The sequence below is a fragment of the Apodemus sylvaticus genome, chromosome 6 (assembly GCF_947179515.1).
Source record: "Apodemus sylvaticus chromosome 6, mApoSyl1.1, whole genome shotgun sequence".
Lineage (NCBI taxonomy): Eukaryota > Metazoa > Chordata > Mammalia > Rodentia > Muridae > Apodemus > Apodemus sylvaticus.
In genome coordinates, this window is record NC_067477.1 from 23,576,469 (window position 1) to 23,589,882 (window position 13,414).

Genomic DNA, 13,414 nt, shown 5'->3' on the forward strand with positions numbered 1-13,414 from the left:
TGGTATGCACTTGCTAATAAGCGGAAGTTAGCCCAAAAGCTCAAAATAAACAAGTTACAATTCACCCAACACAGGAAGCTCAAGAAGAAGAACTTAAGGGTGCTTTGGTTCCTCTAAGAAAGGGAACAAAATACTCACAGGAGCAATAAGGGAGACAATGTGTGGAGCAGAGACTGAAGTAAAGGCCACCCAGAGACTGCCCTACCTGGGGATTCATCCTATAAACAGTCACCAAACCCCGACACTACTAAGGATGACAAGAAGTGTATACCAAAAGGAGCATGCAACAGTTGTCTCCAGAGAGTCCCTGCCAGAAACTTAAAAATACAGAGGCATGGGGTCCCCAATGGAGGAGCTGGAGGGTGGTCCAAAAGAGCTGAAGGGGCTTACAGCCCCATGGGAAGAACAATGATTTCGGCAACCCAGACACCCCAAGACTCCTAGGGACTGAACCATCAACCAAGGGTCACACATGGTTCCAGCCAAAAATGTGGCAGAGGAAGGCCTTGTTGGGCATCAGTGGGAGGAATGGTCCTTGGTCAGGTAAAGGCTCAACAGAGGCCCCAACAAAGGGAAACCTGGGGGGGGAGGGGGAGTGTGTTGGGTAGAGGGGCATATATGTGGAGGTAGGGGGAAGAAGGAGGGGGAGGGGTTGGGGAACTTAGGGCAGGGGGGATATTGGGAAAGGTTTTACCATTGGCAATGTAAATGAAGATGATATTCAAATTTTAAAAAAGGAGAAAAAAGAAGTGTAAATAAAGAAAATATCTAATAAAAATGCAAAAAAGTTCAAAGCAAAAAATAAATAAATAAATAAAGGAATAGAGAAGTGGGGTGTGGATTCATGGCCAAGCTTTGCACTGTGTCTCTTAGGATCCTCTGGCTCTGGTAGTCCTCCAAATGGATAGCACTTCAGGATGTTAGTGGTTACAAAACTTATGAGCACGTCCTAAGGGACATGCAACAAGGGCAACTGGAAAGCTCACAAGGGCAACTGGAAAGCTCACAGCAACCTGGAGAGAAGTTTCTTATTTCCTACCACTGCTATGTCATCTGAACTTGAAGAACATGCATTGGATTTTATGAACTCAAGAGTGTGGAGCTGGGTCTGACCACTTTAGCTCTAAAAACTGTCAATAAAAACATTTCTAGTCATTCCTAATCTAAAAAAAAAAAAAATGGTAGTGATCACAGATAAAGGTCTTTAATTGCTCAGACTTATGAAAATCAGGTTTGCAGAAAGGAGCCAATGTGAATGACTCTTTAGATGACCTTTATTAGGGGGGGAAGTCAGGGTGATGAGGGACAGTTGAGGGAAAGCCACTACTGGGAGAGCATGGGGAGAGACTGCATCACCCAGGGGCAATGTCATGCAGTACTAAAGGGAAGTCTTCCGTTTCCCCCGGGGGGCTCCATTAGGAGAAATGCCCAACACAAACAGCATGCCGAGGGTCCTGGAGGAAAAGAACCACCAGTTTCCAAGGACAAAGGTGGTTCCTGACTCTTGCAGGTTCTCGGGCGTGGGATGGGGTGGGTTAGCTTGAGACCTAAGCTGGCCTGGGCTGCGTTCCAGGAGACACGAGAAGGGAAGGCACTAGGTAAAAGTACAGATTCATGGCTGTCCTACGTCTAGGAACTGGGGGTGCTGGGCTTGCTCACAGCAGTAAGTGGAAGGGAGGGGACCGAATTCACTTTCAGTCCTGCACAAGTCACTTTGTCAGCTCTGTCCCAGAGCTGAGAGGGGTGTGGCCTGAGTTCCAAGGTGGGACACCTGTGATCTAACACTAATTTTATTAAAATCTGAGGTATAATCTCACTGTGATTCTCACTCTGGGCTTGACCCAGGGCTTGAGCTAACCCCTCCCTCAGTTTCCTAAGTAGGTAGACTACAGCCAAATGTCAGCACATCTGGTTCAACAGATATTATTAATAAAGGTTACCACCGCTTAAGTCTATCTCAGGGTCCAGTCCATCCTCCATGGGAACCTGGCTTAGTCTAACTTCACACAGACCTCTCTCTTCTGTCTCTCAAGTCACATGGCATTCACTGTCACCCACACACTTGTTCTTTTCACCGGAAGACTCTTATTTATGTTAGGTTTGAACCACCACATAGTTGCTTCTTTAAACATAGGACTTGTTTTAGATACAAGATTGATGTAGACCAGGATGGTACGCCTAGACTACATTTGCATACTTTATACATATAATAGGTAAAGTAAGTTCTTTCACATGGGGAGTCAAGTTCTTCCAAATCCTCTTTTCACTTGGTTATCCCTGTCCAGATTTTTCAAAACAGTACTGCCTGTGCACTTGGTGCTTGGCTTTTCAAAATTTATTAATGATTCTATATGTTTGCGGGACGCTATGTGCAGCCTTGACAGGCACATAGTGTAGAATGAGCATCTCAGACCAATGCACACATCTTCGGCCTTAAATACTTCTCATCTTTTAGTGATGAAGACAGTTGAAGGTTTTCTGCAGTGCTCCTTAAAAGTGTTCCTTGAAAGTGCTCCCCATCACTGCTCTTCCAAGCTCCTGACAGTTTTTGCAAGGCTGATGCCTGTGCTTTCTGGCTCTAACCAGCAGGTGTCAACAAAAGCTTTCAGGCAACAGTCAGAGATAATTACCATGTTCACCATGTTGGCTAACTGGAATAATTGTCAGGTTCTCCCAAGAGCTGTAGGTGAGAAAAACTACACAACAGTTGCCATTTGGCTACAGGGATCAAAAGAAACTGTGGTATATATAAATGCAATGGAGTAGTATTCAGCTGTTAAGAAGACAAAATTATGCCATTTTCAGGAAAACAGGCAGAAGTGGAGGCCATCATGTTAAGGAAAAGAAGCCAGGCCCAGAAACACAGGCATGTTTTTTTCCCCATGCAATTAGCAGGAAGGAGGAGGGAAGACTTAAGAGATTGACGGGGTGGTAAATAAGATCAAAGTTCATGATACAAATGCATGAGCATGTCATGGTGAAACCCATTACTCTGTGCAGTGACTATATGGCAATGAAAGGAAATATGCTATGTAATGTAGCACGCACTCCAATGTCAGAGATGTTCAAATGTGAAAATGGGTTTTCTGTGTCTCTACGCATATGTGTGTGCATGTGTATGTATTATTGTATGTGTATTATGTGTAGAGATGCACTCATGTGCACATATATGGGCATGCACATGGGGGCCACGAGTCAACTTTAGCTGCCGTTCTTCAAGCACCAGCCGCTTTGGTTGTTGAGACAGGGCAGCTCATTGGTCTGAGAGTCCTGGTTAAGCTGTGCTGCAGGTACTAAAAAACCAAGGCCTGAAGCTGACGCACTGTTCTTTCTCAGTGAAGTGCTCACTGCCAACCAGAGCACATTTTCTTTCTTGTGTGTGGTGTATTTGTATACACATTTATCTGCACATGTGTGCACACGTGGAGTCCAGATGTCAATGCTGGCTGACTTTAATGCTCTTCACCTTGTTTTTATCCCAAGGAAAGGTCTCTTGGAAGCTGGAGCTCACTGGTTTGGCTAGATGGGCTGGCTATCAAGTTCTGGAAATCTTCCCCTCACTACCTCCCCGGTGCTGGGACTGTATGTGCACATCATGTTTTGGCACTAAAACAGGCATTTGCATCGTTGTTTTTATTTCTACACAGTCACGTTTCATGGTCACATAGATCACAAATTACCCAGGCCCTTTTGATGAACGTTAGTTTCTTTACATTTTTAACCAAAAGAACAGGGTATAAAATCTGCACACCATGGTGGGATAGTCCCAGAAGTAAAACTGGCCAGAGAAGAACCAGGTTTGCAACCAGGTGTGCAGTCTCCTCGGTAACTGCAAACGGTTTCCAGGTGGGCAGCAGAAAGACACACTCTCATCAACAGTGTGCAGACACTGAATCTGTTTCCTCACGCCCTTGACAGCCTAGGTTCTGTGGAACTTCGTCACCTCTGCCAATCCAATCAAGTGGAAGTGGCATACGGCTGGCTTAGCGTTTAATTCTGACGGAGATTGGGCATTTAATGTATGAGACATCGTACGTGCTTCTCTGTGAACTGCCAATTTGTGACCTTTGTCTATTTTCTGAGCTAGCCTGCCTTTTGCCCTTTTGTTATTGGCATTGTGTGCTGCTATAATAAAACAACACATGCAGGGTAGCTTATACTGAACAGAAACATATTCGGCTCTTTTTGGGAAGCTGCAGAGCTCAAGATTAAGAGGGGATATTTTGTGAGGACCACCATACCTACCTGACAGTCACATGTCACCTGTCATCTGTCCCAGGCATGACAGGCATTTCACTGGTTGATATTTTAACCTTTTAGTTTGATTTTACTTACATTTTAATTTTTGTTACATAGGATTTTTTTTTCAGGATCACAGAGTTCCACCTACCTCTGGCTTCCCAGTGCTGGGATTAAAGGCATGCACCACTATGCTTGGCTTTCATATATAGGGAATCTATATAGGAAGTAAAAGTTTGCAAATATCAGTCTTTGCTGTTGTGGCTTTATGAATTGGTTTTATTTAAAAAAGATTCTTCTCATGTAAGAAAGAGCACTGATGCTTTTCCAGAGGACATGAGTTCCAGTCCCAGTACCCAGATGATGGCTCACAAGAGGATCTGTAACCCTTTTCTGGCCGTGGGCATCGATCATGAACTGTGGTGCATGGCCTTATCTGCAGGTAAAAACACCCATACACATAAAAATAACTAAGTAAATTTTTTAAAAAATACGTCTGGGTTTTTTTTTTCTGAAATTTTCACAGTTCCTTTGCTGGATGGTTTTAACTATCAATTTGACAGAACTGGGGAAATCACCTGGGAAGATAATTCTTAATAAAGATTTATCTAGATCAGGTTATCCCATGGGATGTCTGTGGGGGAACTGTGTTGACTATTGCTACAGGGATAATCCAGGGCACTGTGGGAAGCACCATTCCCTAGGCACGGGGTCCTAAGGAGAGGAGACAGCTGGATGAGAGCAAGTGGGGACGTGCTTATGCCTGCTGCTTATGCCTTCCTTCTTGACTTCCTGCCTTGACTTCCCCACAGTGATGAGTTGGATACTGGGATTGTAAACTGAATAAACTTCTTCCCTAAGCTATTTTGGTCAGGATATTTTATCACAGCAACGAGAAAGAAACTAGAATAGTTTCATGTTTTGAGGTTTTAACTTTTTAGAAGGTTTAAACCTGAGACTAGAGAGATGGCTAGCTCAGTAAAATTCCTGTTGCAGAACACTGAGGTCCTGAGTTCAATACCCAGAAGTCACATGGAAAAGTCAGACATGGTGGCAAATGTGTGCAATGCAAGCATTGGGGAGGGGGGTAGAGGTGGATTCCTGGGGCTTGTTAGCCAGTAGGGCTAGCAAATGGCCGGGCTAGACTAGTTAAAGAGCCCAAGTCGCAAAAACAAGTTTATGGTTCCTAAGGATTGACAGTAAGGTTGACCACTGGCTTCACACACATGTGTATATACATGTATACAAACGGATACACAATTTAAATCTGGCTGAAATAATTCTTTCACTACAAGAAATATTTCCTCATTTACTCTATTTTGAAACTATTTAATTAATAATCTAATAACCCAATTGACTTAACAGCCAGTCTTTGTCACATCCTAAATTTTCATATGGACTCTCTTTTGTTACTTAAGTTTTTTCCTGTATCAGAATTGGTTAAATTATAATAGTTCTAGAGCAGATTTTAATAACAGAGACTGAAAATAACACTTCCATAACCTCAAGAGTGTAATAAGCTTATTATTAGTGACTTTTAAATTGGTTATTTCTGAGCCAAATCATGAAACATGAACTACACTTACAGTTGGATTATTTGAAGTAAAATTGCAAATTGCTTAAGAACATGAATACTGGAGTGGTTCTGCTCCAAACAGCAAGTGTGTGATCAAATATAAAAGCCTGTGTCCTGCTTTCCAGAACTTAAACTACAGCAGGAAAAAGGTCTGTCCTACACCTCTTATATATATATGCCCAAGGCAAGTTTTCACACACAATGAAGTTGAAAGGGCACAAGAATAATATCTCCAGCAAAGAACAGTTGAAATGAGGGCCTTTCTATTAAAATGCCTCAAAAAAAAAAAAGTCAAAAGCATCAAAAAGTTCAACAAAAATATGAGAAAGCCGAGGCAGTCCAACATGTCAATGCAAAACGGAGCATCCAGGCCCGTGGCGGAATGGCCGCAGCCACAGGAAATGAACGTGAGGAATGGAGAGACCCCCAGAGAAAAGCGAAGTCCTCAGAGGTAAACACATTATAGCTGAAAACTCAGAACTTGGCTAACTGTCTCTCAAATCACTGTTACACAGAGAAAAGGAATCCTCTAGAAATCTGGCTTTGGTGTGATAAGATTTGGCAGAATAAATTGTAATGTCAATGGGGAGACAGGACATGTTACCATTTCTACTCTATGCCGTTGCCTCTGGTGGGCCGCTTTCTTCTCTACATCTTTCCCCCACTGTTACAGACTCCACTCTGAGGAATGAAGGGCAGAATGTAGCCGCTGAAAGACTAATCTATAGGACCACTGGGTGTGGTGGTATACAATGGCAATCCCAGCACTCTAGAGATGGAGGCAGGAGGATGGAGAATTGAAGGCCAGTCAGGAAGCCTGACACAAAGGAAAAACAACAACAACAACAACAACAACAAAAAAAAAAAAAAAAAAAAAACAAGCCAATCTGTTCCAGAGCCATGGCCCATCCCAGCCTTAGCAACAGTGTCTACAACAGACAGGCACAGATGGAATTCTTCTGTACAGCACCATGCATTGAAGATGTTAGCAGTTTCCTATCTCTTTCTGCTAGCACCTTCTGCCAAAAAGAGAAGGATGAAGGCTCTGAGAGATGCAAAAAGCAGGTTCAACCATTTAATCACCCCCCAAAGGTCACCACCACTGTCAGCAGCAAGAATTCCCCTGGCTTCAGAAGGTGGCTCTATTTTATTTTCTTTCTAAGCATCTTGGTCAAAGGTCTATTTACATTCCATTTATTTAAAGTCACAACAAGAAAAGATACAAATATTGCCAGTGTTTGTTTAAATGGGTCATTGTCTTCTTTGTATGTATATATTAAAGTTATGTTTCAAAAAGAAAACTTTTTTCTAGATAATCTGAAAAGGATTTATTTCCATTCAAACTGTAACTCCTTAGTAGGGTATGGTAGCCTGCCCCTGTACCCCCAGACCTAGAGAATCACCCCATGTTCAACGGCAACCTGTTTGACATTATGAGGACCTGTTTCAAGAAATAAAATCAAACAAACAAAACAAAGAATTCATGTCTCTCATACAAAATTTGGAAAATATAGAAAATATAAGAAAACAAAAAATTCACATGCTATTGCCTAGATATAGCAACCCTCAATCTCTTCTACTTTTTTTAACCAATACTACAAGTTATTGTCTTCCAATGAATTTAAAGAAAATAGGAATGTGTTTGTTCAATATCATATTAAAAGTTCTAAGAAACCTGTAAAATAAAATATCAAAACTACATAAACAGATGATTATTTTATTTATAAAAAGATATTTAAGAGAATCTATGGACAAGGTCTTAAAACTTAAAGAGTGGCTACTATCAAACTAGCTTTTAAAAGTAATACACTCCTATTCACTGCTATCAAACAGAAATTATATTTCATTCATAGTAGTACATCCATTCATAGTAATATATCCATTCATACTAGGAATACATGTATGCAGGAGAGAGTTAACAGAAGACCTGAGACTGCTATTCTTAGAAAGGTTTGCACTGGGGAACTCAGCTGATTCCTGCTCTCATATAAACTTTCCCCAGATGACAAGAATAGCTTGCTAATGTGACACTGTTTGTACCATGTGGTTTGTGCTGATACCTGGTAACTGTACAAGAGTCTGGAAAACCCGGTACATGATAGGCATGTGGTGTCCACACACAATCTCTAATGAGATTCCTTGTAGACAACAGTCTGCAGGAGCTGTCATGACTTGTTGCTGGGAGAATTAAGTGTGCTCCTTGTGTTGTGACTCTACCCTGAGGGGAAGCTCATTAAGACACAGGATGTTCTCAACAGAGGTGAAACTTTCCATCCTGCAGGGAAGCTTATTAAGCTCAAGAAGGAAACAATTTGAAGGCTTCAGGAAGTCCCTGAAACTGACCAGATGCATTAGGTTCCTGGAGCATACATACACTGTAAAGCACTCTTAGACAGGCTGAGCTGCCTAGGAGAGGCTCATGCAATGCGTCAGCCAAGCCACCCTGAGGAGCAGACATCAGCTGAGCTATCTTGGAAGAGCCCAACCACTGGAGCTGCCTGGCTGAAGATTGGTGGCATGCTCTCAGTTTCCTTTGTGAGATGACACCCATACTGCTGTGGACCTTGGTCATGCAGCCATCTTTGAGTCATTCCTGTCCCTGTAAGTAACCCTTCATCTATACTTCTGTAGGTAACTCCAATAAAACTCAGTGCCTTGTGAGGCCATTGCATGCTGTGTTTTGAGAGTCTTTACTAAAGCACTGAATTTTAGCATGGCTTGGTGACTACCAACACAATCCCTTTCTGGAAATAATAACAAAATATTCACTGGAGGACAAAGAGGAATGAAAAAAAAAAAACCTGGAGAGTTGTATCATACTTGAGAATGGAAAGAAAGTCAGCCTACCTGCCCACCCCACGATTAAATAATAACTAAAAACCTAGTCCTTATGCCAGCAAGGATTAAAAAAAGAAAACAGTTCTTGAGGCATCAGTCTTTTAAAATCAATATGGAAGAGCAGAGAGAAAAATTTTCAACTGTAAAAGGAAAAGCCAGGAGGAGGACTGGCTAACCTAGCCTCAGGATCATTGCGATGCTATCAGAATTAGCAAGGAAGAGAACGTGATGGAAACTTTCTATGGTATCTGAGAACATGAATCTAAAACTGTATAGGAATAAGTAAGAGTTCTAACTCTGAAGGCAATCCTGATAAGGCACACCTACCAGGCGCCATTAGAAAACTATAGAAATGTAGCCAGTATGAGATTGGAGGCTGTACAATAAGCTAATGAAAGCTCAAACCACATGAAATGGGAAAAACTGATATTTGACATTACGGTTCTTGGGAAAGGATTGCTAAGTATGCTGAGATAACAGGCTACCCACACAGGAGAAATAAGCTAAATTCCTGTCCTGTATCATTGCCCTATGGGTCTCTAAAATATTTCATTATAAAAACCTAGCTGAATTAAACATACAGCAAAACCTCTCATTGTTCTGCTGAATCATGGCCAGCAATCTTAATTTTATAAGCTGTGCTCCCTACTAGCACCCCCAAGGGCCTATGAGCTTTTTAAAGCAGCATATAACCTCAATTTTATACCAACTTTTAAAATAATATGAACCTTACCTCATAAATCCTGGCAATTCCACAAAGCAGGGTCACCTCTCCTGGAAACTTATCTAAGCCTTGTTTGAATAGATTTAAAGCAGTCACAGGTTGATCCAATATGATATAAACCTAAAAGCAAGATGTATTTCAATAAGATTATGGGTTCTTCAAATAATAGCATTTGCATGACAAATTTTTAATTATTGATTAGAAACAAATTATCTCCCAGAAATTACAGTAAGAATTTTCCATGTACATAATTAGATTCTAATAATGACTTTAAAGTTTATCTGCGAAGGTTGTACAAAAAATTTATCATCCCAAGAAATGTTTCCTGTGAGGTTATTATTGTCACACAAACTGGGTGACAAGAAGAAAGGGTGAGGGGACTATCTCGCTCCTGTCCGCACCGACCCTCCACTCCCTGTAAATCCTTTTCTGATATACATGTCTTTTTGTTTTGTTTCTTGGCCCACTGTGTTCATCTGGGGTAATGGACTTGCTAAGGGGTTCGAGCTACCCACTGGAGTCTGCTGGGCTCACCAGTGGATATGCAACTGAAGACAAAGATTGCCTCCCCCCTAGAACACACCAGTAGCCAGAGTTCAGCAGGATGGAGGTCCCCTCTTCAGCCCATGACTGACCGATTTTTGTTTTGTTTTGTTTTATTTTGTTTTTCGAGACCGATCTTAAGCTTAGTCTTATACAGGTAACCCTGAGTGCTGATCCTGATTGCCATGGCCGTGGTCCACCCAGAGGACAGCAGCTCAGATCCCCCCTCCCTTCCAGCACTTACACTCCTGCTCAAAGCTCATTCCTTCTTTGTTGTTGTTGTTTTATTCAATTTATTTATTCACTTTACAACCCAGTATCAGCCCTTCTCCTCCCAGTACCCCCTCACACAAGTCCAACCCCATTCCCCTTGGAAGGGGAAGCCCCAATCAGGGTGTCAACCCCCCCACTCCTCCTTCCCCACCCCACAGCCCACCGTCAAATTGCAAAGCACATGTTTTAACTTGGAAATTGTTTGCAGATAAGCCAAGATAACTGCCACTTCATCAAGCCTTTTCTTTTAAAGTGTCCTTAAGGAGACTCAGGAAGTGTCTTTATTCCAAAAAAGTAGAATAAGGTAGGACTTCTCTGAAATGTTTTATCCCAGAAGTGCTCTTAATCTCTGATTTTGGGGTATAAATAATCAGATACTTTGGGGATGGAACCCAAGTCTAAACATGAAATTCATTGTTTTTGTTTGTTTGTTTCTATTTTTATTTTATGTGTATGTCTGCATCATGTGTGTGCCTGGTAACCTTGGAGACCAGAAGAGGATGTCAGATTTCTTAGAACTGGAGTTCAGATGGTTGTGAGCCACCATGTGGGTGTTGGGCCTCGGGCCTGGGTCCTCTGGAAGAGAGACAAGTGCTTTAAGTGCTGAGCCATCTCTCCAGACCTCTTGCTAATTTTCCATCTACCTGTAAGGCAGTTTTACACAATATAACTTTAGTGCACCTGTGTTTTAACTGTGACACACCGGATAATATCAGGTATGAAACTTAAATCAAATGAAAGTGAAACATCATGTTGGCGTTCAATAAGTTCAGATTCGGGAGCATTTCAAATTTCAGATATTCAGCTTAGGAATGTGCAATCTGTATCGAAAAACTCTAAGTGGCCCTTGCTCGGGAGCTACAGGCGACACCGTGAGGCACAATGGACTTGAACTCGTGCTGTTAGCAGCCCAGTGGTGATGAAAACATGATCCCTTGCAGTCTCATCTCCCTTAGCAGCACAAAGGAAAGTATAAAATGTATCCTGTAGAGTTACTGCATAGATTAAATTGATCTGTTTTTACCAAAAGACCTGCTACAATGTCCTATACTGAATCCTGCTCAATAAAAAAAGAAATAAGGCATGCATTAATTACTACAGCAGGACTGAGTAACTAATGTCCTACAAATTGCCCCTGTTCGTAGAGCAGGGTTTGACAGCACAGGCCTGGAAGCTCAGCTACTAGAGTCTGAGGAAGGAGGATGCTGAGCTGATGTCTGGACTATAGAGAGAGATCCTGTTTTGAAGACAAAAGGATCCTGTTCTCTACCACCTGCTCAGGTTTGGGACAAAATAGATAGTAGAAAACGCCTCTCTGGTGCCTGTAGGGCAGTGAGTCTGTGGGGCTTTCTTTTGTCCTGCTAAGCAGTCTGTCAAAGGGATTTTCTCCCTTTCCACAGCCATCTTCTCCTTGCTCCGTGGGTTCTCTCCATATGTTATTTTTCACTTGTTATAAAAAAATAACTCTGAACATATTAACTTGCCAAATATTCTAGAAGGAACTGGCAACGTTTCCCCCATGCGATGGCCAGCACCTTAAGACAGTTTTCACTCAAATTAAGAATATTTACTTACTTTTGCCAGATAGAGAAATGTATCTACCATTTCCTGCTGCTTCAGGGCTGACTTAAACTGTTTCTCTGCTTCACGGTACAATCCCAACCTAGAAATAGCCATTTAAAAAATTAGCCATTCGACTGAAAAATCAACACTCCATCATTTGTTTCAACCCTGAGGACATGAACAGACACGTCTCGTCCTAGAGCACGCAGAGACCAGAGCAGGTGATAATAACATGTATGTTAACCAAAGCTAGCGAAAGCCACCTGTCTTCCAGTGTCATGAGCTATCTATGCTTCAAATGGTGTGTAAAGACTGCAGCCTCATTGCAGTAGGACCAAGAGCTGTTTGTAAGCAAGGTCACATCAGTTCGCCTCTGTGAGAGCTTACGACCAGCTGCACATACGGCAAGTGACCTGAATAAACGTGGAGCCACCACTTCTCGGGAGGAACGGAAGGATTGCATTTCCTTGAAAACATCTCCTTCCCTAAGACGCCCCAAGACCCTTTAGTTATCCCTACACTATGTTAATGAAAACAATGGCCTCTTGCATACTATAGCTATATCACCATTCTTCTACAAATCTTGTTTTGCTTTGCCCTTAGTGGATTGCCTCCTCTGTGAATCTGAAATTTGCTCCTTGCCTAAGTGACAGCCCTGATGTCAGTGTCCGTCTCTGATCCAGAGAGCTTTGTCACCACTAGGACAGTCGCTGAAGCAACACGGCTTTCACTCAGCTTGTCCTCAGTAGACCTGTCATACTTTTTTCTCAGCAATCTAAGAGCTACTTAGATATTATACTTTGCAGAATAGACTGAGAAGTATTTACAGCATGCTTCATTGTTCTAATGTCATATAAAGTCTGGAAAGAATAGCTCTGATCACTTTTCAGGATGTAGACTTCAAGCACTGGTGTAGCTAATATCCTAGCAGCTGCTGGAAAGTTGGCTTAAAGCGAACAAAGGTGGCTTCAACACATCAAGGTAAAGCGGGCAAGTGATGAGGAAGAGGTCCCTCCCGCTCCAGAGTTCCCTTCCGCTTCACAGACTACGTATAAAATACCACCAGAGAACCCCAAAGTTCTGACAAACAGAAATAATAAAAACCAAGAAGCATTTGCCACATGGATTATTGAACAAAAGAATGGAGCGGGCCACATTCAAAGAACTCAAGGGGACAGGCAAATAGCTCAGTTGGTAGACTGCATGAGGACCTGAGTTCTATGCCCCAGAAACCACATAAAAGCCGGGCCTGGTGACTTGCACATGTAATTCAATGTTGGAAGCTGGAGACAGGTGGATGGATAGCCAGACCTTACTGGACAATCAGACTAGACCAATAGGACAGCCTCAGACCGAGAGAGCTTATGGGGGAACAAAAGGTATATGGCACCTAAGAAATGACACCTGAAGTTGGCCTCTGCTTCCGTGTATACACTCATTCATTCATTCATTCATTCATTTATTTATCTCTCTCTCTCACACACACACAAGTTCATACACATTCATACAACATTCTTAGACATATTATCACCACAAAGTTAATCAACTCAGACCAGTCTCAGAGAGGCCAGAGAGTCAGTGCCCGCCAGCTTCCCACCTTTTCTCTGCAACTGAATTCAACATAACAGTGCAGCATCACTGTGCGCACACTTGACGAT

The 13,414-nt window shown here is 42.2% G+C and overlaps 1 protein-coding gene across 1 annotated transcript in view; it reads right to left on the reverse strand.

Annotated features, from left to right (window-relative positions):
* Window positions 1-13,414, reverse strand: part of Ttc8 (tetratricopeptide repeat domain 8) — a 56,752-nt gene that overhangs the window by 10,785 nt on the left and 32,553 nt on the right. The window contains exons 8-9 of the mRNA XM_052185271.1: window positions 11,769-11,856; window positions 9,387-9,497 (exon numbers count right to left, since the gene is read on the reverse strand). Of these exons, the coding sequence (XP_052041231.1) occupies window positions 9,387-9,497; window positions 11,769-11,856 (199 nt within the window). The remainder of the gene's footprint in view (window positions 1-9,386; window positions 9,498-11,768; window positions 11,857-13,414) is intronic.